At 47.6% G+C, this 15,073-nt stretch overlaps 1 protein-coding gene across 3 annotated transcripts in view; it reads right to left on the minus strand.

The window, feature by feature from the left end:
* LOC139050646 (uncharacterized) overlaps positions 1-15,073 on the minus strand; it is a 53,800-nt gene that overhangs the window by 19,750 nt on the left and 18,977 nt on the right. For all 3 annotated transcript variants that reach the window (XM_070527236.1, XM_070527235.1, XM_070527237.1), the window contains exons 11-16: positions 13,988-14,070; positions 9,154-9,306; positions 7,047-7,188; positions 4,831-4,928; positions 982-1,063; positions 347-493 (exon numbers count right to left, since the gene is read on the minus strand). In XM_070527236.1, the coding sequence (XP_070383337.1) occupies positions 347-493; positions 982-1,063; positions 4,831-4,928; positions 7,047-7,188; positions 9,154-9,306; positions 13,988-14,070 (705 nt within the window). The remainder of the gene's footprint in view (positions 1-346; positions 494-981; positions 1,064-4,830; positions 4,929-7,046; positions 7,189-9,153; positions 9,307-13,987; positions 14,071-15,073) is intronic.

The raw sequence follows: 15,073 nt of genomic DNA on the forward strand, positions 1-15,073 counted from the left end.
CTTGAAAACACGATGCAGAGGTGCAACGAAATATCGGAGGCAGCATGCATCATTCGCCGAGTGCATGTTAAATGGCGCTAGAATACCGCAGCATGGCACTGATGGCCACCGTGGACTCTGTCCCCAATTTACTTTCAGTGAGTGAGTGAGTGAGTGAGTGAAACAACTTTATTTTGTCCACTATAGACGTAAGCAAACGCCACGCCACCTGGCTAGGCCCACTCGGGGACCATCAGGTGGAACCTGACGGCCCTGTCGCGAGCCCTCTGGACTGCCAGGGAATTTACTTTCAGTAAGATTTTGCCTAGAATACTAAGGGTTTAGGTGTAACTGTGAGTCCACTTACAGCTGACGACACATTCAGGGAGCTCAAATTGTCCAACGCGTTCTTCGCATCGTTGAGCTTGACCGCGAGGCCACTGGGCAGGGCGAAGCTAGTCGACACCGTCAAGGCCTTCTTTTCCTCCAGGGATTTCAGGTACATGGGATACCCCTGGGCATCGACGGGGTGGCAAAACTATGAGTGGTAAACTAACCCCCTTTGAAAAAAGAAAGGCAACGACAGCGGTGCTGAAAAGTTATTATTGTTGGAAGTAATCGCTTGAGTTTAACTACACTTTCAAGAAGACTTCAGGCGTTTCTCCAATGTAGCACGTAATGTTATGGCTTTAGAAATATACCAGCAGTTCAAATAATAATAAATTCCGTTAGCTTCATTCCCACGCCGTAAAACTGCGGTGTAACTTTCATGCACTTTGCGCAAAGACAACTTCAAGAGAGAATGCAAAGCGCGACAGCCGGAAGCAAACAGTGTGAACTAACCATGCGTAGTGTGTAACTTCAATATTCCTAACAGTTATTATTCAATATTCCCGATCGCAAAGCAGCCGGCTACCTTAGACAGTAAACCTGAACAGTCGTTTAATAAAACCTGTATAATTTGAACCTAACTAATTATGATCTCATCGTCCCTGCACTCACGTGTGTAGTGAACATCATTGACGCGACGGTGATGTCCGGATGCGTTGACAAATGCACTAGTGGCGTCGTACCGTTGCACTTGCTGGGGAAGAAAAGAATAACTTCATTAAGATTCAAAGACTAATTTCATTGGGGTTCATTTTTTTAAAATTATGGGGTTTTACGTGCCAAAACCACTTTCTGATTATGAGGCACGCCGTAGTGGAGGACTCCGGAAATTTCGACCACCTGGGGTTCTTTAACGTGCACCTAAATCTAAGTACACGGGTGTTTTCGCCTCCATCGAAATGCGGCCGCCGTGGCCGGGATTCGATCCCGCGACCTCGTGCTCAGCAGCCCAACACCATAGCCACTGAGCAACCACGGCGGGTAGGGCTTCATTAGAAAGCACCCTGTTGGGGCTTTCAAATTCACATTCAGACCTGCAAACTTGCTGGATCTTGTGTTCTGCTGGGGTGTTCGAACTTCGAAATCGAATGGAATGATAACAAGCAAGACAAAACGACCTTCGAATAACGAATCGAATGTCGAACATGTTTCTCGTTTATTAACAATGTGACATATTAGGGTTTGTGTGGAGTTCGTTTGGTAAAACCAAGAAGGCTTACTCGCATCGTAATGTCGTTCAGAAGTAGACGGCCCGTACACTGAAGCGATGGCAGATCACAAACACAGGAAAAAAATTACCGACGATTACGTTACTTCCTAATGTGAAATTTGAGCGCAGCAAATAAGCTGTTTCACCTTTTCGATAGATTGAGGCAAAGAAATCGAGCAACACATGTATGCGCTATCACAGATTTTTTTTTTATTTTTCACACGTATTCCTTTAACAAAGACTCCACTAACAGTTCTTGACAGTCATGAAGGAAGCTTTGTGGTCGGAGAAATAGACTGATATATGTTCGACTTGGTACACCAATGCTTGATTCTCAAAGACGAGACGATATCTTCTCGGCGGCGGCGCTTAGCCTCTGCTTCGGCGACGCGTACTCCTGGATCATCTCGACGGCGGCGACGGTAAGCTTCTGCTTCGGCGGCACGCACCTCTGGATTCTGACGGCGACGGCGCTGCGCCTCTGCTCTGGCAGCTCGTTTAGCAGCAGCAGCAGCAGCAGACGGAGGACTTCCATCGGTCGTCTCGCTCATGGCTCAGAAAGAACTGGCAGATAATTTCGCAGTGGCGAACGGCAGCGGCAATTTCGGCTCGGGCGGTGCACATATACAGATCCGCCGCCACCGATCTGGCTCTCTGATTGCCACCGCACAGGGCGAACGGCAGCGGCAATTTCGGCTCGGGCGGTGCACATATACAGATCCGCCGCCACCGATCTGGCTCTCTGATTGCCACCGCACAGGGGTTGCATTGGAGGAGGAGCGAAGAAAGGAATTAAGTTCGAGCCGGCGCTTTGACAACCGGAGACTCGCAGGAAGAGGGGGGAGGGGGGGCGGCGTGTACACCCAGCGGCAAACGATGGGGGCAGAAGCGCGCGCAGCAAGCGGACAACACGATAAAGGGAGGAGGGAAGAGATAGCAGCGACTGACTGATGCCGCTGACGCCGATAGTGAGTCAACCCCAGCTGCGGAGTTGGTTTCAGGGACAACGCCGCCGATGCCGACACAAACAATATGATACCCTCGCTTCCGCAGCGCTAAGAACCAGGTCTAGCCGTGGGAAGGTGGTCACGTATTCGTCGACGTGCCGGGGCCTACGTGAAATAACCGGCGCGTCGGCAACTGAAGAACACCCTATCCGCCACACAAGAACAGGGGGGGGGACCCTTTCCTCCTCTTTCTGCATGGCGGCGACGGTGTTCTATGCAGTCACGTTATCTTGACTCTCTAGCGGCGTCAGCGGCATCCAGCGGTATCAGTTGGTCGCTGCTAGCGCTGGGGGGATGAAAGGGGGCGGAGCTGGTTACGAGGCCGACGACAACGCCGACGACGACGCGAAACCCAGGAACGGACGCCAAAGAGCTGCGCTCTAAAACACGCCGCCAAATGTACGTTGGCTCCTGTGCTAGTCGAATGAGCAAAGTGTAATGCTACAGTACCGCACGTAGTTTTAAAGAGGTGGAAACGTGGCAAGAGAGTTCAGATTAGGAAGACTTTCGCGTCGATTGAGCCAGTAAGTTTGTGAACTTACTGGCATATGCATCCTCGACTGGAAATTATTGAGAAGAGGTTAACTACGTTAGCTAGTAAATTTGTCTACTGTGCAAATGGTGCCATTTGTGTAGCAAAAACGGCTATATTGCTGGAGGGTTATTCGGAACAGTCGCCACTTGCATCAGCCTTTCCGCATGTACACTTGAATGAGCGTTTTCACCTCTTGTACTCGAATGAGAACTAATATTCGACAACGTCGGATAGAGAATTCTCAAATAGACTGCGAATGGAATTATCTAGACTACTCTGTCGCTATTGGAAATTCGAAACATTGGCCACATTTCTGGTAACACCCCTTATTGTTTTCGTCCTTTGTAGTCGGGTTCTTGTCTGTCGTCAGCTGCCTCCGCAAGACTGACCTTTGCGACCAGTTCCACGAGAACACGAGGTGTGGATTCAAACGGACAGAAACAAGGTAACGCCCGTGCTGTCTTCTAATGTCGCTGCGCAACAAAAAAAATTTGGAGGTCGCTTAAGCTTCGCCTTCAATGCACGAGTGGCGCATCTTCCATCCTCACTGGTCGGGTGATTGCCAGGGCGTCGCATACTGCTTGCTATGCCTCTTTTCGTATAGTCTAGGGAATTTCCGGCCTCCTTTCTATGCTTGGAGTATGGGGAATGGCGGAAGCGGATGAGCTCGCACAATGTTTCGCGCCGGCGTGACTATTGCTATCGCGTACAATGGGTCGTTTGTCACTGTACTCCGGACGGCAGCTACCAACTGCGCACACGATGGGCTTGAACTGCGCATTTTTATGCTGTATTGGGAGAGGGGTTTTCTGGCTTCAAGTGGAATGTTTTCGACCGGCACGCCATATAATGCTACGCATTATTACAGGAACTCACGGCACGTTCGTGGGACAACTACAAAGCGGTGTCGCTACCCGTCATTGTTTGATAATGACTCTTTGATGACTTTCCGATCCTCTTCTTACGGCAAGAGTGGACTTTCTGCTTTCCTAGTAGCGCAAGTACACAAATACAGCTCAACCTTATGTTAACATTATCGTGTCCGTAAATACATTATGCAGTAGTTAACGTAACATTGGAACCCTGGGGCAGGGACATGCTCGGCAGCACTGGTGCCTCCATCTCCTGACATTCTCAAGTGCACAGAACAGAGTTTCCGAGCTCGAGTGGCGAACTATCTTCCCCTTATCTGCTTATGTAAGGGTGTTGGCAGCAGCAATCGTTCGCGTATAGCTGGACCTCAGTTTCTTTCTTTTTTTTTTGTCACCGCGAGAACAATGACGTAGCACGGCAAGGTTCCCAAGCGTTGTGAATGAAGAGAGCATCGCAAGACGATGTTACCAGAGCTGTTCCTGTCGCCTACTGTCCGGTATCCCGTAAACTGCAATACAACTACGAAGAGGCTTAAAATACCTATTAGTGAGGTATACCTAACGGTATTGGGGTGCGGCTGCAAATAGAAAACCCGTCCAATTGTTCTTTCCCAGAAATGACGGCGATAAACCTCTTGAGTGGTTGGAGGATCCAGTACATCAGCGACAATACTTGGCGCTGGCCTATCCTATAGATATGCGGGATATCCTTATCCTATATGCGGATATTTTCTGTCCTTGACTCAGCTTCTGCCACGTTTCTCAAGGATTCCCTTCCGGCTCATAGTTGCACAGTTGATACAACACGCACCACAACATACGGCGAAGGAGTTTTACCTTATCACTTGTCCCGGCTTGTAGGTAGTGTTGTACAGTTCGTAGTCTTGGTTCTCGATGGGATCCCACTTGCCTTTAATGTACAGTGCCGCTGTTACCTGACAATGTAGAAAGGAGAGATGCACATAATTAAGCCGGCTTTTTTATTATACCCTAGATTGCTAAAATTAAAGGAACAGCCAAAATCTGTGTACTCCTTAAGGCGCAATGAGTGAGAAAATGGGGAGAAGAAAGGTTCTCATTGTTTATGAACAACTGGAACACATTGAAGGCGACTGTTTTTTGTAATCAATGCGGAATGCTTCATGGAAATAAAGTTGAATTTGTGATATGATATATCATGTTCCTCTTAAAAGGAAAGACAAAATGAGAGAAAGGACGGCTTGCCCACCGGTGGGAGTCGAACCCACTACCTTTTCTGCAAACAGCCATCACCAGCAATCATAGTTTACAATTAATGCGTTAAATGGATAATTATAACGTCATACTTCTAACGCTAAAATGAACATGAAGTTCTTCTTGAATGCTCGATATATAGGTTACAATATAAAAAAACCAACTCACACAGAAAAGATAGTAAAAACACTATCAGATGCCAAAGGTCTCGACCATGGGTAGATCGCTACCAGAACACCGTTCAACATGTAAATAATGGTGCAAAAAATTATCCTTTCCTTACCGTTTGCGGAATACCCGAATAATGGACACGCTGAGCACACTGAGTTCGTGACGCTGGGCTCAACTAAAGCGGACAGAACTAAAGCTGCAACAACTCTGCTATACTTAACCTCTGGCGTAAAGATGGCAGCAAAAAAAAGTGACCATTCAGAGCTTATTTCATTTTCTTTTTTTTTTTGGTGAGAACAACTGAGTCGCATGGCATTTCTAACTCGTCGTATGGTTGGAAAAAGCGTCACGGAATGTATCCAACCAGGACTGCTGTAGTTTGGTGTACCGGTATTTCGTATAGTAAAATGGTATGCGTACACGATAAAACTAGAGCGCTTAAGCTTGTTTGTAAACATAATACGTAGAGGGTTTTAGCATGTACGGCATTCCTACAAACACAAAGGCGTTTGCGGATTACTGGGTTACCGGAGGTGTAAACGTTAGCGGCTGAGTTGGTGGCATGATCTTGTGGCGCAGAGCTCAGCTATTATTGCAGCAACCAAGTGTATTCTACTTCGCGGCTGGCGTAAATTTTCGGCAGCAGCGTAATCATGAACACGTTGCCCTTTTCAATTGTTTTCGACAAAAGCACCATGGAACACGAATGCGTGTCTGTAAGGTATTGTGGTTACACGAAGCGTCACACAATGGCACTACCAGCGTCCGGTAACCCGGTGATCCATAAACACCTTACCGCATATCGGAATACCGGACACAGTGAAACTCTCTATTCATGAGGAATACCAGGAAACCGTAGACGTTAGAAGCAAAAATTGTGGCTCCATCTGTCCTAAAACATTGATGAATGTTAGCGCACACAGGTATTATAGTGCCAAATTTGCGGTTTAAAAGCGCTTGCAACATAATCATTTTGAACGTATAGTGGTTCCATTTCCAATATGCTTCGCCGAAAATGCCATGAGCTAAAGAAAGCCACTCTCAACAATTGTGGTTGAAGAAGTTACCACGAGATTCTGCTGCAAGAACTACAATTTGTACCCAGTATAGGCCAACTTCCGGCGCTCGCAGGAGTTTCCAGCATGCTCACTACAACAAAGCCAAGCTTTCGAGAAGAAAATGTGGGATCCGAGATCTGCGGGTGGTATTTGGGCTGCATAAATAAGTTTCGGCTTTGCACTCTAGTTTAACACCACTGTCATACTTCATTGATTTCTCCAGAGCGAAAAGTGCGCCTTACATTTCAGTAAATGCGGTACATGCAAGGAAAGGGCAAACATCCTTTTGTTACTCATGCCGCGTGTATTCTTTTGCCGAAATTTGCGTTTCAAATTTGGCTCTGCAATGGAAATAGATCAGGAGATCGCGTTTCCGCGTTTGCTGATAGTGATGGACAGTGGTCGAACAAGGAACGTCGCAGGCGCCAACGTTTCGACAAAGGGACCTGTCGACGTTGCTTCGTGCCGCACGAAAACGAGTCCCCTTCTCGAAACATTGGCCCCAGCAACACACCCTCGTTCTGCAAATGTTCATCACTTGAAGCCTTCGTCTTTCGGTGAACTACCGCCGCACGTGGTGGTGCTACTCACGTTGTCCAGCAGCTGGAGTCCCTCTGCGCCGTTGTACTCGTACGGCATGCAGAGGTACTTGGCCGCTATGACGCCGCTCAGCATGTAGAGGATGGTCGACGGGACCAAGACGGTCGTGAAGAGCCACATGAAGAAGGTCGACCTGCAGGCGTGAAAAAGGAATCTTGATTGAAGGTGAAACGATCGACACGTAAACTCTGCTGCTGTACTCTGCAAGCGCATACCTGCACGAAGCGCAACACACTTGTGTTGCGAATAACACGAAACCAACTGGGTCTTCGACCCAATTTTTTGCTTCATTTGTACTCGACGAGTTACGGTGCTAAAAATGTATGTATGCGTGAATTTTATATAGTTATTTCGAATGTAAGGTCTATCTTTGTTTAGGTCATTTGATTTTAGTTTCAAGCAAGTTATTTTTGCTAATTTTCTGAAAACATTTGCCAGAATGACTATTTCAGTTTTTGCTACAGAGCTTATCAACATCTTCAGCATGGTTCAGGAAATTTAAGAGGACCAACCTGATTGCTCTGTGTAACCTAGAACGGTGGACCTAAAGCTAGACGGAGTAACAAGGTTGGGTTTCTCATGAAGAACCTGTGATACCATGTTTAGCGAAATTGAGGAGCTGATATTTTGCAATCTTCCAGGAGTTTTAAATTAAATAAAATTTGTATAAAATAAAAATAAAATGACGTAAAATAAAACTTCACCTCGTTATATGGGAAGAAGCATATAATACATATATCTACGCGTTTTCAGCACAAAGACATGAAGGTTAAAGACAAAAACTTTTTGGTCCTGGACCTAGGAGACATATAACAATGGACTTTTCTAGAACCGAGGTTTCGGCTAAGCTACTTGTCTTCGTCAAAGCGAAGACAATTCCGCTTGTCGAAACGTCGTCTCCAAAGACGCACCTTACGTCAGCCTTTGTTGGTCTTTCAAATGTTCATCCTTCATTGAAACTGTATATTATGTTAACCCATTACCGCGCTATGTACACAGTTGTGAATATTCTGCGTTTCCTAATTTTTACACAGATCAGAAGCATATCTTCCTAAAGGTGGTGGTGTTTGGCTTACTTCTGAGTATTTTGGATACAACCCGTATGAGATAGTGCGTCATATCCTAAAGCATTTTAAGCCAAATATCTCATTTACTAACACATGGTGGCTGCCGGTACTGCCAGACCAGCGAGTCGTTTATGAATTCGTTATTGCTCCTGCACATTTTCATTATTTATAGTGAACGTATGTTCTCTCATTTCTAACAAAAGAAATAAGTCAAAGCAAGACGACTCCAACTCCACCTTTGCACATCACATATAACCTAGCAGGCACTGAAGCGCTACGCACAGAATCGCTTGCATATATTGTAGAGTTAAAGATGTGTTAACCTTCCGCCATTCGCATCTCAGGCGTACGCGACAGGGTAGCGTTACAATACGCATGACTTTTGTATAAAATAACAAGTGGTGCCTAGAAGGGTTAAAGGGACACTAAAGTGAAAAGTGATTTCTTCTGCATCAGTAAATCACCGTTCTACAACACCAAAAACCCCACTCTTACAACGATAAGACGTTTGGTAAGCCAGAAAAAGCGCAAGAACGAAATGCGGGTGGCGACGCCTACTTGTGTTCCCGCACCTGGGGGCTGTGACGTCTTGGATTTTGATGGCATCTTCTAGGGCCTACTAAATATATATAGCGGTACAGATTGACTACATTGTGTTCTAAAGGAACCAAATATTAAACATGCCAAGTTTCGGGAACCTTTATTTAGCCAACGCGGCCCAAATGCGGAAACAAACTTTGGAATCCCTGACGTCACGCTGACGTACCGGCGCTGGCGTTTCGGCGCGAAATTCAAATACTGATACTTGGACCTTCATTTTCTCATCTAACATTCAAACTATTTTCTTGAAATGACTGCCTGCAGGTTTCTCAAACAATGCTTTATTAGTCTAAACTGATTTATTGTTTCCCTTTAGTGTCCCTTTAAGCTATAGTTTTCTTTCTTATATATTACAAACATTGATTTGTATCCATTTTTAACTGAAACAAGTTAGGAGCGGAGAAAAAGAAACCGTAAACGGAGTGACATACACGACTAGCGTGATGCCAGTCTGGTTGGAGATCAAACTGCGCTTGTTTGGGGGCACCTCGGCGTCGTGTACCCAGGCGCCCACGATGAAGCTGAACGCCACCACCATTTGCAGCACGAACGCCGCGATGCAGGCATTGCTCCCGTAGCTCAAGCTGCACAAGAAGAAGTGCGGCACACATATACATTAGGGAGCTTTAGAAACAAGGTACGCGTAATGAATGAATGAATGAATGAACTTTATTCCCCTTTTAAGAAAGGGGAGGAGCCGGGGGGGGGGGAGAGAGAGAGAGGTCTAAGTAGTCCAGTCCCAGCAGGCGTCCATCACCACGTTATGTGGCTAGAAGTCCGTCTACCAGTCGTGGTAGGCCTCCGCTACCTCCTCAGCCCACCTCAGGACTCGGTCCTGTAGGGTGGGATCGGAGCTGCGCAGGGCAGTCTCCCACAGCTACTCGCTACTAATTAATGGTTTGAGCTTTCGGGGGGGGGGGGGGGGGGGGTTTGATGGGGCATTGAGGTACACGTAAGACACTTAGCTTACGCAAATATCGCTCCGGGGGTTCTGCACAAGCGACGAACACAGGCTTCGCTTGGGTGATTTTGTAGATTTTATTTTATACAGCAGAAGCGGGTTTTTTTTCCCGAGGACTCCCGCGGATTCCCGTTCTACGGAAACTGCGTCATGGCTTAACACATGGCGGCACGCGACCTGCCTACGTTAGGCCTGACGGGTAGCCGTGACTAACCCGTTTGTCCCCCTTTCACGGGTAGTGAACGGTTTTTGCAGACTTTCTCCGTAGCGAAGTCCTGCCGTTATATGGACGGTTTTCTTGAGATTGCTTCTCGATGTTGTGGGAACAAGGCCTATCCGCTTAGCCTTTTGTATCACACAGGCGGCTTCGCCATTGTCACTGTCTTGGATTGGCGTGACTTCAGGCAGCGCGCGTTCTCAGTTCGCGCGCCCCTCGCCCCTCGAAACGACTGAAACGTACACCGGCGTACAAAAACACATGACACCTCAAAATGCCAAATTTTAATAGACGCAATGGCGCAAAATAGATGACCCCACAGACACGTATCAGTCGTGCTACGCGCAGTAGATATGCATACTATATCAGCCGAAGCTTCAGCGCTATTGTGAAGTGCTTGAAGGCGCAGACAGAACGCATAAACTACTCCGACTCTTTGGGCTTTCGTTAGCTTGTGGAAACGCTAATTGTCGTCCGAGAATGCACGAATACCGGTTGGACGCTTACACACATCTCTCTCGACTCCCAAACGTATCCCTCGGCGATCGGCCCTGATCACGTGGGAGCTAGAGAAACCTTGCAGTTTTAGTTCCGTCTTCAGATTTACAAGCCGCCAACCGATACACCTAGCTCAGCGATGCTTCTCCGCAACACGCCATGGACCCGTCCTGAGGTAGTACTGCAGCAACGGCCAATAGTCCGTTGGATCGAGTTACGTAGCACCTTCAGTGGAAGTGCAGACTGAGGCCCTTGGGAACGAGTGAGAAGCGCCGTGAGCGCAGTAGTCGCGCACTGGAACTAAAAGCGCCAACATCGGTGCTATAGTTGCAGACATTTTAGCTATTATTCCCATGGTTCCTGCAGCGCTCTCTGGCCTCGGCTTCTGCGGGCACCTAATCTTGTTCAGAAATCAAATGGCCCCGTATATATGCTTGCCATTCCTTTTAATCGCCGTCTCAGTCACGGCATACAAATTTCTCTTGGCGGCTCGCTTTTTACACGCATGTTCAGGGGTGGGAACGTATAGATTGTGCAGAAACCATCGACGACTATTGCCAATGCAAGCGAATAGCGGCACGCTTCTGGAAAGCTACTCGCTTTATTAAAGGAATGAAGCGCTCGAAGGCGTACGTAATTCTTGCAGTAAGAATATCTAGGCGCCGTTGTGCGTTTCAGTGCGTAACTCGGTGAAGAACAGAGCCGCTTACCACCACGTGTTGTAGCGGCAGTACAGGTGGCCGTACGTGTAAAGCCGAGTCGTCACGTGTGTATATTGCCTCGAGTGGCGCAAGCGACGAGGCGGAAGGCGACTGCCATTTTCCTCCGCCGGAGCCTTTTCTCGCAGCCGCCAAGTGGGCAGAGGACTGTCCTTCGCGAGGACTCCACCGCAGCATCAAAAACCTTCAGATTGCACAATGCTCTCGCGTGTGAGCGCGTGCCACGACGAACGTGCCCTTGCCATTCGGTTGTGCCAGAGTACATGCCATTTGTCCTGAAGTACTATAGCGCCAAACAGACGACACAAGAAGAAGAGACACGGACGAGCGCTTCCTCTTGTGCCGTCTGTTTGGCGCTATAGTATTTCAGGAGTATGCACATACTAGCCCAACAAAACGTTCTGCTGGTACATGCCATTTGCCTTGGGGGCGTTGAGTCGGCGGTGAACATCCTTACACCGTCTGCCCACGAATACGGTCGAAAGAGCCAAGAAAAGCTATTCTTCGCTTTAAATAATCGTTGCAGTGCGCTGCACGCGATCTGAGCCCCCCTGCAAAACTCCCGCGGCTCCATTTCAGTTCGCGCCCAGCATTGCCACGCACGACCACGTTGGCGAAGGCACCGTTATGTCTGACAGGTTGAAGGACGTTATGCGTTACGTTAGCGGTTATGCGTTCCGTCAGCGCTTATAGTTGCAAAATTTCAATTACGGGGTTAACTTCCCCCACCCCCTCCTTAAATCTGCACGATGGGCTACGAGGGACGCCGTAGTTTATGGCTCTCGGTTGGCTATGACCACCTGCTGTTTTTGAACGTGCGCGTGAAACGCGGTTCTCGAGCGTTTTTACATTGCGGAACCAGGCACCGAACGCGCTACCTCCTGATCAGCGGAGCAACGTCACAGCCACATGAGCCACCATGGTGGGTGTAAGTACACTGCAAACCGATTTACACCTTCAAGGACCCGTAAGGGTGCAAGTCGGTGCATAACTCATACCCTTGCACCCGTGTGAGTCATAAAGAGAAAACACCCTTAAGGGTTAAATCGACTTACAGTGTAGATAAATAAAAGTGCGTGCACGGCGCAGATGAAGTAGTAACGCCAGGGACACCTTTCTTCAAGAACAATTGCGATGGCATCGAAGAGGGGATTGATGAAAACTTACTTTGTTGTGATAGATATTATACGGTCACTCCAGGCGAAATTTCGCTGTCGATGTCGGTGTTGGCGTGAAGATCCGCATGTATTTAAATATATGTACGCCATATACCATGCCATGCATTATGCCATGCTGTATATGTGGGTTATAGTGCTACACTATTCTATCCATAAGGTTGCTCATACCAGGCCTTTACATTTCTGACTAAATTATTCTTCAGAATTTTGAAAATGGCAGCCCACAAGCAAATGTCACGAACTAACACTCACAGCGCATGCCTTTTGTCTTGCAGTCGTCTCAGAATATTTAAATATTAAAAGTGCGAAACAATATCAGAGCTCAAACCTGGAAGTCATAATAACTTTTCTGCCGCGTCTCTTTACGAGCGGCGTGGTGGAGCCTGTGCGATATCATTACAGGCCCTACACAGCTTTTAAGGGTGCCACAAATTTTGTCGTACCCACGTATCCGCGTTAATCGGACCCCCGTATAGCTCGAACATACGAGAAGTTCAGGTTCAACGCTAAACGTTATTATCACAATCAGTGCTTCGCCTTTCGAGCAAAAATGCAAATTTTAGGTTTAAGTTCGTTCCCGGCATGGCGGGATATATAGGGAAGGCCTGTTTTATGCTAAACTCAAATTCGCTTCTGTGGACTATAAACCACAATGTACGGTACCTGGAGGCTTACGAAAAGGGTTCTACTCAAATTGAGGACAACGCAACGAGCTATGGAAAGAAGAATGATAGGTGCAACGTTAAGGGATAAGAAAAGAGCAGATTGGGTGAGAGAACAAACGCGAGTTAATGACATCTTAGTTGAAATCAAGAAAAAATGGCTGTGGCTTAGGTAAGGTTAAGCCCAGGATGCGAAGCATACTAGCCTTTATTTTAGTTGTTGAACCACTGTTTAGCCTGGTGAACTGCTGTTGCTTGGCTATATTTGGTTCGGCTAGACGAAGAAACAACTCATGCATTACTTCTTCGCCTTCAAGAGTGGAACGCGACAGCGTTCCCGTCGACCCGCCAAGGGGTGTAAGACAATGGGCTACAGGGCAGCGACTACGCGCCCCGCATTGGACGCGGTGAGCGTCGAGCAAAGCAGCGTTCGGCGCGGCAACGAAATGTGCGCCTGAGCAAGAGACGCACGCCTTAGAAACAGCGCGTTTCTAAGGCAACACCGCATTCACTAGAGGCGCTTTTGTACCGCTTTGAAGCGTTGTACTCGTGGCTCAGTGGTAGCGTCTCCGTCCCACACTCCGGAGACCCTGGTTCGATTCCCACCCAGCCCGTCTTGCAAGAGTTGAGCCAAAGCCACTTCTCCTCTGTCGTGACGTCACGGTGTCACGTGATTTCATGGTCACCGCCGCGCCTGAGGAGCTGGGTTGAGCCCTCGTAATATGCTTCGCATAAAAGAAATGGGCATAGGCAGGACATGTAATGAGGAGGGAAGATAACCGATGGTCATTAAGGGTTACGGACTGGATTCCAAGGGAAGGGAAGCGTAGCAGGGGGCGGCAGAAAGTTAGGTGGGCGGATGAGATTAAGAAGTTTGCAGGGACGGCATGGCCACAATTAGTACATGACCGGGGTTGTTGGAGAAATATGGGAGAGGCCTTTGCCCTGCAGTGGGCGTAACCAGGCTGATGATGATGATGACGGTATAAGCGCCAGACAATATTTTTAACTCGTGTGCGCCGCAGCTCACCCTCTCTCGAAGATGTCACCGTAGGGATTGAGGAGTGCCAAGATGCCGAAGTCGGACATGGTGGGGAAGTCCTTCGCTTTGACCTGGGGGGAAGGTTATCGCAGAATTCACCTTTGGTGACAATGAGAATGCGATAGCATTTCAGGGTAAGAGTACACTGACTATCGATGAGAATGCGATAGCATGTGGGCGTTACAGCACACTGACAATCTATGAGAGTATGCAATAGCACTTAAGCGTTACAGTACACTGACTATCTATGAGAATATGAAAATGCGATAGCATTTGAGCATTACAGTAGGCGGTGACCATCTACGAGAATACAACAGCATTCGAGCGTTACAGTACACTGACTATCGGTGAGCACACGATAGCATTTAAGCGTTACAGTGCACTATCTACGAGAACATGAGAATGCGATAGCATTTGAGCAATACAGTACACAGTGACCACCTATGGGAATGCGATAGCAGCATTTGAGCGTTACAGTATACATTGTGACATAATTCGTAAGTTTTTGTTTTTCTGCTCGTGGTTGGGGATAACACTGAGCAGATCCAAGAAAATAAGGTGGTTCTCTGATCCATCCCGCTGATTCAGTTGTCTCAACTTTGGCAGCCTTGATGTCATGAGGCAGCATATGTAGGCTTATTGGCCAGTAGCCCTCTCCTAAGCTCACGCACTATGTGACCGAACGCGTATGGCGGAACATGCGGGTGCGGCTTTCATCTGCCGCAAGACGTTTTACAGCGAAACTATTAGCATGACTGGAAACTCTCGAAAACGTTCTATACCGGTACATTCGTGTTTTCAGTGTGTTTTGGAAGAACCAGGTGATTGGCGCAGTTTATAAGCGGAGGGAATGCGTAGAAAGTTAAGGGTGATGTGCAGGAACATTTGCAGTTTCAGTTTACTAGCAGCTACATGAAAATTGCTAAACCCAGGTCTTTTTAACTGTTGCAGGAATTATATAACACGCTTAGAACATTTATCTGCTTCTCCGAGGAAACCAAACGTCGCAACAGTGATGTATTTGCTGATAATTGGAGTGATGTTATGGGTGACGTGTTCAGAAAGCTTGAAATG

This window comes from Dermacentor albipictus, chromosome 10, assembly GCF_038994185.2.
Source record: "Dermacentor albipictus isolate Rhodes 1998 colony chromosome 10, USDA_Dalb.pri_finalv2, whole genome shotgun sequence".
NCBI classification, from domain to species: domain Eukaryota; kingdom Metazoa; phylum Arthropoda; class Arachnida; order Ixodida; family Ixodidae; genus Dermacentor; species Dermacentor albipictus.